This window comes from Cardiocondyla obscurior, linkage group LG02, assembly GCF_019399895.1.
Source record: "Cardiocondyla obscurior isolate alpha-2009 linkage group LG02, Cobs3.1, whole genome shotgun sequence".
Taxonomy (NCBI): Eukaryota; Metazoa; Arthropoda; class Insecta; order Hymenoptera; family Formicidae; genus Cardiocondyla; species Cardiocondyla obscurior.
The window spans coordinates 424,007-436,510 of record NC_091865.1 but is presented as its reverse complement, the minus strand read 5'-3'; the positions used below and the strand labels follow the sequence as shown (position 1 = coordinate 436,510).

General features: G+C 43.6%; 1 protein-coding gene across 2 annotated transcripts in view; it reads right to left on the bottom strand.

Annotated features, from left to right (window-relative positions):
- Positions 1-2,916: 2,916 nt before the first annotated feature.
- Positions 2,917-12,504, bottom strand: part of LOC139113344 (protein artichoke) — a 138,007-nt gene continuing 128,419 nt past the window's right edge. For both annotated transcript variants that reach the window (XM_070674443.1, XM_070674444.1), the window contains 4 exons: positions 11,630-12,022; positions 8,007-11,099; positions 6,834-7,171; positions 2,917-6,156 (listed from right to left, as the gene is read on the bottom strand). In XM_070674443.1, the coding sequence (XP_070530544.1) occupies positions 5,590-6,156; positions 6,834-7,171; positions 8,007-11,099; positions 11,630-12,022 (4,391 nt within the window). In that variant the 3' untranslated portion in view covers positions 2,917-5,589. The remainder of the gene's footprint in view (positions 6,157-6,833; positions 7,172-8,006; positions 11,100-11,629; positions 12,023-12,504) is intronic.

Genomic DNA, 12,504 nt, shown 5'->3' with positions numbered 1-12,504 from the left:
CGTACACGTATGTGTCTAAAATGGTAGGTACATCGATCGGTGTAATTATACGCCTCAGTTGCTCGCGATACAACAGAGACGTGCCAGAAAAATAATGAATAAAACAGAAATTCTAAGATAGCATATCATGAATATCGAGAACAAATTTCGATCTTCTGGCACCTTTTATAATTACGACAATAATTAAGAAATCATCCGCGTGCGGAATTATAATTTACATTTTTACTTGATGGAATTATTACTAAGGCGATATGAATATTTTCTAGCACGATAAACACACGTCAGAATATTTTGCAATTATTTCACAAACCACTACGTGCCAGCGTTGCAACGGAACTTGGATAGAGAATACGCTCTTTAAAATGCAAAACAATTAACTTTTACATTATACTTTGTTAAGCAGGATGAAGTGAACACAAACGGATTATTAAAATTACAAAATAATGCAACCGTGTATGCGACGATTAAATAATAAATATGATAAACAACATATAAATGAATAACGTATTCTTCTTTAGTGATTGAACAGAAAGTATGAATATTGAGAGCAGTACGAAAAATGCAATAAAGGAAATTTTAGTTTAATGTACCATGTGCATAATAATGTTACGCATAAAATTTGGAATGCAATAAGCTCACTTTCAGTAATTGCCAAGTATTCATTTCAATGAAACGGTATATAATGCATTTGTATTCTCTCGCAAAACTTTAAGATGAATTTCAGTCAAAAGTCGCAAAACATTTTTCATTTTCTTTGTAATTTTTTTTTTAATATTTTTACCGTTGCTCCACTTTTTTTTTTTTTATAACTACACACGAGTTGATGAAACAATACAAAAGAATGTAACAGAAAGTGTTGCGTTTCGTAATTTTGTACATGCACGCGAAATTGCTTAAACCCTGTCTCATTAAGCGAAGCATGGGCAAACGGAAAAATTGATAGCGACTCGAGAACTTTTTTTTTTTCAACCCATGTCATTCTTTTTCACGGGTAACAATTTGTAGACAGGTGGCGCGAGAACGTGCGATAACTCATGGTCCTTAATCTTTAAGTATCCCGTATTCCTGTTTAAGTTTTAATGTCCCTTTTTCGGTACCGTGACAGCAATAAATAACGTCCGAAGACAAGCGAGGGGACACGAACGCGAAAGAATTGGTTAAATTAAAAAGAAAAAAAAAATCTTGCCTGCTGCATGCAGTACTGTGAAAGAATCGATGCGACAATAAAAAAATAAAAATAAAAAAAAAAGAAAAAAGAAAATCAGCGATGCTTAAGCGCGATACAAATACGACTGCTTTCCTAGTCAATCGATTTCAATACCGGCACTTGACCGAAACCCAATAACCCTATCTCTTTCACGCTCAACCTGACTAATTGCGAATTACTGCGCTTTACCGGAGAGTTAATTAATTAGCTCGCATTAATTACATTTATACGAGATTAATTGCTTTCTTTTTACGAGCGGACGTCGTAGAGCACGATCGTCCGGGTATTCTTCGCGTAATGTTTCTCGCGCAGCCGCCGCCCTTGGCACCCTACCGGTCCGGACCGCCATCGGCGGCGTATACGCGTGTTCTTAACGGTGAGTTTCAATTTCCTGGCCACGGGTCACCGCCCTTGCAATTCCGGAAGAACGAAACCGGGACGCGCTCAGCCTCCCGGAGCGCACCTAGGAACAAATGAAATATGCAGAACGCTTCTACTTCGCGATCCACGGCCGACGCGGCTAGGTAGGCGGTGGATGCTGCGCGGGGCGCGGGAACGGCAAGGAGGGGTTAATTGCAAGGAAATACGATAAAGCAGACGGGAAGCGTTTCGTCGAGACGCTGGAAAATTTATACGAGACGTAGGGAACGAGTTTAAAGAGGTAACCGCCCCCGTCGGTGCTGCAAACGCCGAAATAAACGAGACCAGGCCGCATATTTTAGAAATTCCGATTGCGCCTCCCGGGAACCACAAGGCTTCCCGTGGACCGCGTTATTCTTAGAAATGCTTTGGCATTTTATTCTCGCGGCGTGGATGACATCGATTTCCTTAGCACATGTTGTACGGACGATAAGAATTAGATATCGTCGCCATTTGAATTTCGTTTGAACGCGTTAACGTAGAAATTAAAATTTATTTTATTATAAAAGAAGCAATACTTATAACTTTTATATTAATTTTCAATATTATTTTATCTCAATTTAATTTTTACTCAAGTAATTAACACGAAAGGATTTTTGCAATACGTTTATAAAATTTACATATCACTAACCACCGACTTATCAACTTGATGTTATCCTTTGAAGGTGCACCAATCAAGAAAACCGATACAAAAGCAATAAAGAATTCTGTGCAGCTTACCTTTAATAAGTTATCTTCATCCCGTTCTTTGTGACGACGGACCGCGGTGATGGAGATTGCCTTGTATTCGTTTCACTCTGCCAAAAAGTTGTCAATTTATATTCACCGATACGCCCGGTGAGTCCACGTGTGATTGTGAGTTCAATGAAACTCGTCGAAACGGCCGATATCGCCGATGGAAATTAATATATTCCACAAATCAATCTCGCTCCCAATGTAAGCCGTATTCTGTTAGAAGCCTATGTACACATAACGCGTAACGCGGAGAAACGTAATCCCTGCCGTGCGTTTGGAATATACCCTCGTAAAATCGGGGCATTCACTCGCGATCGGTGGCGGGAAGGGTCCGCGGGATAGAAAACGACGTGATAGAACCGCGTCGCACCTTTCCTCTTCGTACACGCGCGGGGGAGCGGCACCGTGAGGTAGGTAAGAAAAACCCAGGTCGGTTATGATTCAATCTCGTTCGCTCGGCGATATCGGCCCCGGACGGATTAATACGTCCCTCATCGTTCGCCTCGCGCTCGCCCGCTCGCCGGCATCCGGCGCGGAAGATGAAAAACACCTGATTACAAAAGAATTTGCATTTTTATTACAGTGACGCACGTATATGTTACAGTACACAGTGTGTAACGAGAACGCACATACATCGTAGATCCTCGCTCCGCGTCGATTTCCGCCAATTCGCCCGTGATTTTCGCTCTGCCTCTTCCTCGGAACTCCTCTCTTCTCCGTACGGTCGCGAAACGAGAGCCTTGCCCATCGGACGATGCCGAAACGATCCAGTAATGCGATAACGAACTACCGACGTGCGCGTCCGTCAGATCGGCTACGTTTTTCGCAGCGCTGCATTTTGTAACGATTTTTCATAACGAGCTCGCTGAATATCGTATATCGCCTCGATAATCATTTCGCCGTTCCGTCGAAACGTAAACGCGGGGCTTCGCGTTGACATTAAAAATTTCTCTTCGCTAAACGCGACGTTTCGTTGCGTTTGCGGCTTTAATACTCGATGCGGTGATTATCCCGGTTATCGACGATATCGAAGCGAGCCGGATCTATTAATCTAAATCGAATCCGGAAAAACGTGCCAACCGGCGCGTCATTCATTTCTAATGCAAAAATGCGTTACATCAATCCATCGCGATAAAAGTTTTTTGGTGGACCTGGCTCCGTTGGCTTCCTATCAATCGAAGAGGATCGACGCGTCGATGCTAATATAACTACTATTGTTGTTTCGCTATTTAAGAGATCATTAGAATTTTAATGATAATAATCTCGGTGATATCGACATCCTTAACCACTGAATACATATTTTCCCGATACGTATGAATCTATATACAACCGTTTCACGTATTTATAAGTTCTAAACACGATCCACAGAACGTCACCTTAATCGCCGATTCTCCAACAACAGCCAGTATTCAGACGCGAATATTTGACCCAGAAGGAAAAGGTATAAAACAGATTCGTGTATAATTTTATATCTGACCTACCTTCGTATCTTTATTAATCTTCTGCAGACGATAGCGGAATATTTGATCTCTTTATTGATAAACCGATATAACGTTCGCGTAAAAAATTCACGTTTTTACGATGCAAATATATGCACTAATGTAATAAAAAGAATTAGTCATATCTCTGCCGAAAGGAAAGTTAACTTAATATCGGATCTCGCATCTTATTCTACGAAATTGCATTGGAGCACTAGACGGATGTAATATATACGTATTTCTTTTAAATTTACACTTCTTTCTTTTTTTTTTTTTTTCTCTTTTTTACATCCTTTTCTCTTTCATCGTCTGGAGGATCTGGAATCCGTCGCGCGATCGATCGCTCGCAGGGTTGAGCAATTTTTTTCCCATCCCGCCGCCCTGATGATCTGCGCGCGGCCCAATCGGAAATTGATGGTACCATCGTACCGCGGGCGTTCACCGCAAAATGGTTCGCCATTTCGCGAGATCGGCCCGTGGGTGACGTTCTAAACCGCGCGGTTTGCCGAGCCATTAAGAAAACACAATAGCTACTTCACACACCCGTCCGATCTCATCCGCGAGCGGCGGCCCCGGGGACGACACGTAATAACGCAGTGTTTAGTCGTAAATCGTTCGGCAAATGCACGTCGTGTGTTACACGGAAGCGAACTCTATCCTACCGCCTATTTCCCCTCGTTGTCGTTTACAGTTGTCCGAGAGCACTCGCGAGATCGTGCTTCATACACTCTTCAAAATTTCATATTTCTTGAAGAAGACTGAGCGTTATATTACAGAGACGCGAGAGAACTCTTTTTTATTTTATTATTATTATTTTTTTTTTAATAAAATATTGTTCGGCGTCCGCGAATTCGATTTTTCGCGAATGAAATAAGCTCACTCACTCACTCACTCATGTTCTGAAAAGCATCTTGTGTCTGCCCGATGTCGATCCCTTTTATGTTGTATATATATATATATATATAATAGAACAGAGCTTTGGTCTTTCAAATTGCGCTCCACGTTACAAATAGAAGATCCAATAAAGATCTAAAAAGCAATTCGATAACGATTTGGTCGAACCTGTCAGATATTAAAAAAAAAAATATTTCTTGATTGTAGAGTTAAGTTAGCGTGATGTTTCTCGTCTTGTTCAAAACTTATAAGATTTTTAGAGTATACGGATATGTGGCTTACATCGCTCTTACATTACTGAAATTAATTTCCTGTTCTGTACAACTCTTACCAGACATTTAATCCATTCGATCGCGTACGTTCGATACGATGCCACACGAAAAGACTAAAACTACTTGGAACTGAATTTAAACTCGTAGAAAATTCTTTACAAAATGTTCCGTTATTACCTTAATAAAAATTTCCATTCGCCCATGTATTCTCTCACGTGCATACTCACTCGCTTAAACTCTTCGTTGCCGTTAACGCAGAAGTCTGGCGTGGCCAGTTTACGATAGTGATGCTCCACGGAATAATGTTCGTCTATTTATCGAGCATTTATCGAGTCAGTTATAGCACTTTCCGCATCACTCGAGCGCACTGCACTGCTAATTACTACAATTTCTCAGTTTGTAAAATAGTTGTGCCGAAAATTCGACATTGTCGGCACAGCATTGTCCACTTGAAGCTCTCTGGCGCGTAAACTCGAAACTCCCGCAAGTCGGGGAGACCTTCGAACTGAATAACATGCTCGAATCGCTCGAGCTCTGCTCATACGTTCGAAACCTCCACGAGTCGGGAGTTCCGCGGCTTTTCTCATACATTCAACGTCGTGGTGGTGTTGTTAACATAATTCGAGTGCTGGCTGTCTTGGCTGATCTGTTTTGTGGCGGTATGACCGGCTTCACCGCTTTGTATGCTAAAGTGCCTATACGATATGTACTCCGGTGGTATCGGCTGTTGCTCCCTCTTGACCGCTTCCCGCTGCTTCTTTACTTTCAGGTAACCTAAGATCGACACCAGGAGGAGGAAGACGACGAAGCCCATGCAGCAACCGACTATCAAGCCCAGCCGCCTAGTCAAAAAGCTGCTGACACTACCGACGTCGCCCATGGCCGAGCCATCGCTGCTGATTACCGCGTCCGGGGCGTTCAAAGTCTTCACCTCGGTGCAACGACTGGTCGAGGAATCCGTCATCTGCGAGCTCGGCGTGGACGCGAGTATCTCGACCTGCGTAAAATTCAGCTGCTCCGTCGGGCTGTCCTCCGTTCGTGGCATCATCCAATTACCGAGACCAAATACACAGATCAGGTAGCGAGTACTCGGCGACAGCTTCGACAGTTTTACCAAGCGCGAATTCGGCTCGAGTATTTTGGCACGTACCTGAAATTCAGATCGATCAAAGTGATGCTACGTTATTGGAATCTCCAAATATATTTAGAAATATGTGGCATGTATTTTAAGTATTTTATTAAAAAAAAAAAAAAAAAAAAATCTGTGAACAAACATACTTAAAATATATTGTAATATTAATTTGAATTATTTAAGAACAGAAAATTAAAATTTTCTATAAAGGAAACATTTTTTTTCAATTATTATAAAGAATATATTTTTCACCGTGGCTGAAATAACGTGACAAAAATTTATCCTCGCGGAAATAATGAGCGCGCAGCGATTGCAAGCATACCGTCATTATCTAGCAATTACTAAAAACGAGTAAATTCGGTCTCTTTCGGAGTGGCGAAAATACTTAATCCGGGCGAAACGTCGCGCCTCTTTTTTACATGCTTCGCGCCGATCGATCAGCGAGAACGGTGTCGGATGTGACGACACGTTTTTGCAAAGGATGAGCTACAGCCTCGACGAGAGAAAGAGAGGTAGGCAGCAAGGTCCTCGCCTATATCGATTAAATCAAAGGTCGTTTACACTTTACATTTTATCTGCTCCACCCGTTCGATTTATACTCCGCGTTGTATGCGTGCTCGCTTTTTAGCGGTGACGTCGCCGCGTGCGCTACAGATTTAGATTGCCTATATATTTTTTTTTTTTTTTTTTGGTACCTCGTCGACATTATCCAGGGCGTGATAAGCCACCTGGTAGCCGCGCAGACCAGAATGATTCCTGCTCTGCCACGAGACCAGGACGGAAAAGGACTGAATGTCCTGAATCGCCAGTTTCAGGATCAGAGGCGCGGTGCAGAAAGCACGCGGGTCCAGATCCAGGAAGACCAGTCCGCGCAGTTCCGGCGGCTGCTCGCACCTCAGCAGACCGCTGTCCACGTCGTTTATCCTTAGTCCAGTCCCACGAGCCCGACTCATTCTACCGCCGACCAACTTCTGATGGTCGCGCAACCATTCCCAAAGCTCCTGAGACTCGCAGTCGCAGTGCAGCGGGTTTTCTGCGCGGATTTTTTAATGCCTGTGATTATCTTATGAGAGAGTTTAGTCCCGACGTTCATAGGCGTTTTGCCATTTTTTTTTCCCATTTTTTATGAAATTATTATCGCGCGCCACAACGTCGCGATCGTTACGAAAATTTCGCAAGAAACGAAAACTCAAAATGCTTGGATTTTCCCGTAAGCAGCGAGACGTTTACGGCAATCTGAATTACCATGGCGCTGTAGCAGTTTCCCGTTTTGAATAGCACCGTGATGTTTTGTAACGTTGCTCGCGATTGTGTGCTCTGTGTTCATATCGTTCACTCGACGTCGAGGAGTTCCGAGTGTAACTACCCGGCGGGGCTATTTTCAACTGAGTCGAATTCGCTCGCATGCGAAGATACGCCGACGGTGAGTTTTGCATGCGACCAATCATCTCACCGGCTGAGATTGCTATTGTCGAACATAACGCGATACGATCCGTGTGAATAACGTCACGTGTGCTTATACGTGCAGGCAGTATCGTTGAACATAAGAGAATTTTTTCTTTGTCCGTGCTAACTTGTAATAAACGGCCGAATAATAATCTCGAAATGTATAAATACTTTAAACGTATAAATGCAGGAAACGATTTATTCTCGCAAATAAATAAATTAAAATTAAAAAGCCGAACCCGCCATGCAATAACGATTGATCTCATTTAATAATAATTAATATTAATAATGACGTTGTGGCGCATTTTTTAAATGCAATTATTTTCATTTATATTTTACAAATTGCAAGCGGAAGCTTTTCGTAAACGTAATAAATGGAATAAAAATCGAGACGTACAAATAAAGTAATAAATCGTACTTACCCTCGGCTCGTAAACTCCGTATTTGCGTTTCAAGTGGTCGGAAGGCATTTAGCGGTAAATTCGCTAAGTAGTTCTTACTTAGATCTAAAATCCTGAGCTTTTTTAGCGGCTTGAACGCGTCCGGTGAGATCGACGATATCCAATTGCCGTAGAGGTGGAGTTCCGCTAAATTCTCCAAATGCTGGAACGTGCCCTTACCCACTCCGCTTATCTGATTGTACGAGAGATCAAGCACCTGCAAAGCTTTAAGGTCAGGCGGGAAGTCCTCGAGCTCTTTCAAGCGGTTGTGCGTGAGATTCAGCAGTCTGAGGTGCTCCAGTCCCTTCAGTCTTTCCTGTGGCAGTAGCTCTAATTCATTGACACTGAGATCGAGCGTGAGTAAATTCGAGAGGCTGCGAAATGCACTGGGCGATACTCTGGAGATCATATTGCTGCCCATAAAAAGATGCATCAATGCGGGAAATGCCTCAAAGTCTTGGCTGGTAACTATCGTTAAGTTCGTCCCGGAGATATGAATTTCTTGAAGAGCCGGATACTTTGCCTCCGAACTAATTTCGTGTATTCTCGCGAGGGGATTAGCTGTGACGTTCAACCACACTAGGCCGGGAATATTTTGCGCCGTGAGCGCGACGGCGGGTATTTGCCGGAATTTATTAGCCGCGAGTTCGATCTTCCGCAGCATATTCGAGCGAGCGAAGAAATTCGCCGGGAGAGCAGTTAAATGATTATGGCTCAAATCCACGGCTATCAGGCGGGAGAAATTGACGAAGGCGAAGCCCGTAAGAGACATGATGTAATTTCCACGTAAATCGAGCTCTCGTAGGTTGGTCAATCCGTTCAGTCGCGACATGTCCACGTGGTGAAGCATGTTGTTGGCCAGAGAGAGGACTTCCACCGTGGAGGCGTTCGCGAACACATCGTACGGGATATCTTGAAACTTGTTGCCGTCGAGTTTTACTTCCCTGAGGACCTCAAGACCGAGAAACAATGTCGCCGGCAATACCCTGAGTAAATTGTAACTGAGCAATAATTTTCCGAGATTTTTATTCTTCGAGAATATCTCGGCTGGCATCCTGTAGATTTGAGACGAATCCATCGCGAGATGTTGAAGAGACGGCAGGCCTTCCAAAGAGAAAGCGTTAACCTGACTAAAATTGTTGTACGATATTTTTAAAATTCTTAATCCCGGTATATCTAGGCGGTCCAACGCCGTGGCAGTGAAATGATTGTGCTCGAGATTTAACTCATAAAGATTGTTTAATCCGCGGAAGGCACCGTTCTCGATCACGCTGACGGTGCAGTTTTTCAAGTTGAGCGTTCTAATCGGCAGCCCTTCTTGAAAGATCTTATCATGTAGCACGTTCAAATGATTGTTGGCCAGATCGAGAATGCGCAGTCTTTTAAGAGCCGTCAAGGCGTAAGGATCCAAACGGCGTAAACCGTTATCTTGCAAATAAAGTTCTTCTAGTTCGTGGAGCTCCGAGAAGGTCTTCACGGTTACGTGGCTCAGCCGGTTCATACTAAGCTCCAGGAATTTAAGAGCCTGCATCGGTTTGAAGGCGGTGTCTTCTATCCGCGAGATGGAATTATTCGTGAGATACAGACGTTCGACCAGCAACAGGTCGCGGAACAATGGAGCTTGAAGACGAGTCAGCCTATTATGTCCGAGCCACATGATTCTGACCGAGGCCTGGCCTCTTAATGAGTCATTGTGTAAAACGCCGAGGCCATTGTTATCTAATTGAATGGAGACCAAGGAGCTACCGCTGTTTTCGCTTTGGCTGATGTCGTTCGACACTTGAAACACGTCACCGAGCACGGCCAGAAGATTACCCTGCAGATTTACGTGCTGCAGGTTGTGTAAAGATTTCAATGCGCCAGTTTCCATATCCGTGATAACGTTATTTTGCAAATGTAGTTCAAGGAGTGACGGCAGCGGCGCAAAAACGCCGCGTTTCACTTCGGTAATTTGATTATCCTGAAGCCGAAGTTCGCGGAGCTGCTTCGCCTTGGCGAATGTGCCCTCTTCGAGCTCGCGAATATTATTACCGTCTAGCGACAGGGTCGAGAGATTTTCGCAGTGATCGAGAAAGTCACGCGGTACGCTCTGAATATAATTTCCGCTGAGATGTAACTGCGCTAATTGACTGAGCGTCGCGAGGCCACGGCCATCGATCCTTCTGATGGCGTTTTGCTGGAGATACACGACCGAGAGACTCGTGCTACCGGCAAACGTTTCCGCCGGTATTTCAAGAATGTTATTCTCCGCGAGGAAAAGCTCCTTCAATTCGGGCAGCCTCGAAAATACGCCTCGGATATAGTGTATGTGATTGTGGCTGAGATCGATCGACCGGAGTTTTTGATTGGCACGGAAGGTGGCCACGTCAAGAAAGACGATCTTGTTGTGGCTAAGGTCTATCGATTCGAGATCAATCAACGATATAAAAGCATCCTTGTCAACCGACTCGACCGCGTTGTAATAAAGCGAGAGGGTCTTTAGGGACGGACAGCAGCGAAAACAATTGAGCGGAATGTCCTTGAAATTGTTGCTGCTAAGATCGAGGAAGTTTAAAGCGTCCAGTCTGGAATAGCCGTCCTCGGGGAGCTGGGATATCTCGTTCCAAGCAAGTCTCAAGGACGTGAGATGTTCTAATCTTCTTAAGGATGTCATGGGGAATACTCTGATCTTGTTTTCCGCCAAATCCAGCTCCTTTAAAGTGCCCTCGAGCCCAGCAAAGGCGTACTCCGAAATTTTCATTATTTGATTACTCTTCAGGTTCAGTTTAATTAACGCGAGCCCGAAGAAACTGAAGCTAGGCAGTTCGTAAACCAGGTTTGCCTCCAGGTCCAGCGCTTTGAGTAGGCTCAGTGAGGCTATAGCCTTTTGAGGTACGTGAGGTAGTCGACCGGATACGAGTGCCAAGGATTCCATGCTTTTACTGAGTCGCGTAAAAGCATCCTCGCTTATTTCACGTATCGCAGAATGAGATATTTGCAGATGCCTAATTTGCGAACCCGCCGGGAAAGCGGCGGATCGAAGTTCCTCTACTTTCCGATCCATTTCGTATACGCTTAATGATTGAACGAGCGCTTCTGAAACAATCGCGAATTATTTCGTTCAGAGTCGCTGATTACATGATTCGTAAGTTAAAATTACAAAACGCGAAGATCAATTTTTTTTAAATTTTTATCGAAGTAAATTGAACTCTTAAATAAATTAATATTCTTTAATTTAATTAAAAGTATTTTTTGCAATAATTTAATTTTTTTTTTCTTTAAATAAAAATAAAAAAAAAACTAGTAGTAACGAGGATTAAATCCTGTTAAAGTATTTCAGAGTTTGTGTGATAAGCCGCTTAATATTTAAAAGGCTGAAAGCTAAAAAAGATAAACCCGAGAATCTAAAAAGGTATATAACTTATTAATTATTTGCGCAAATACCGAAATAGTCTCGCGAGCTTTCTTTTCGTTTTTTTTTTCTCTTATATTACGCCAGCTGTTCCTGCTAGTATGATGTTACCGTTTTACGGACGTACAGGAGCTGTTTCTACTTATGTATGCGAGTGGAATACGTGTTCGCCGCTGATCTCCGCTTTTTGCGCGTTGTATCATGGATGGTTTACCTTCCTCGCCAGCGGCATGTATCACGCCGGACAAAGCGTTCCTGAGGGACTCCTCGGTGGCACCTGCGCACTCCAGGAACAGACCGCCGTTCTCGAAGTTGTAACACGGGCAGCCGGGTATTGTATCCGGTGGCGGACACTTGGCACCCCTCGTTTCCTGCGTCGCCATGCAGGCCGCCAGGATTACCGAGTAGATGATGCGGAAGCCGTCCCGACGGCGGTTCCACCGATTGTCACGTTCTCTGCCCGACGGGGTCGACGGTTGTCGCCACTTTCGTCTAGTCCGTGGCCACGTCGTCCACATATTATTATTATCGCACCGCTTCGTTCCTGGCTCGTCCCGACATCGTTTCTCGCTCCGACACTCGGATTTCTCACCGCCGCACGCGGGTTCTGCGAACAATGAGAAACATCGTTGGAATGAAATTGGACGTGAACACGAGACGGGGCTCGCTATCGTCTTCGCGAATATATGGTTGAATACGCCGTTCAAATATAAGATCCTCCGAGATAAACGTTTAAAAGTGGATAGAAACGCCATACAGATTGAACGGCATCATTTTTATTTGATTACTTCGTCGACGTAAACGAGACTTCAGTTTTAAATTAAATCGAATTTAATGTCGATATACCGTTTACATAAAAATAATTGCAGCAGTCTTTTTTTTTTAATCGCCAAACAATTTTTTAAAAACTTCTCTTTTTTCCTTTTTTTAAAAATATTATATTGCTATATCGAAATATTACGAATCTTACGTTTCGCGTGTTTTCTTCTCAGAAAACTTACATCGCCTATGGTTCGAATCGTCTGCAAGAAAAATATGGGTATCCTGTTTTCGACGAACCACGAAACGTGTGCGCATATATACTTCCCA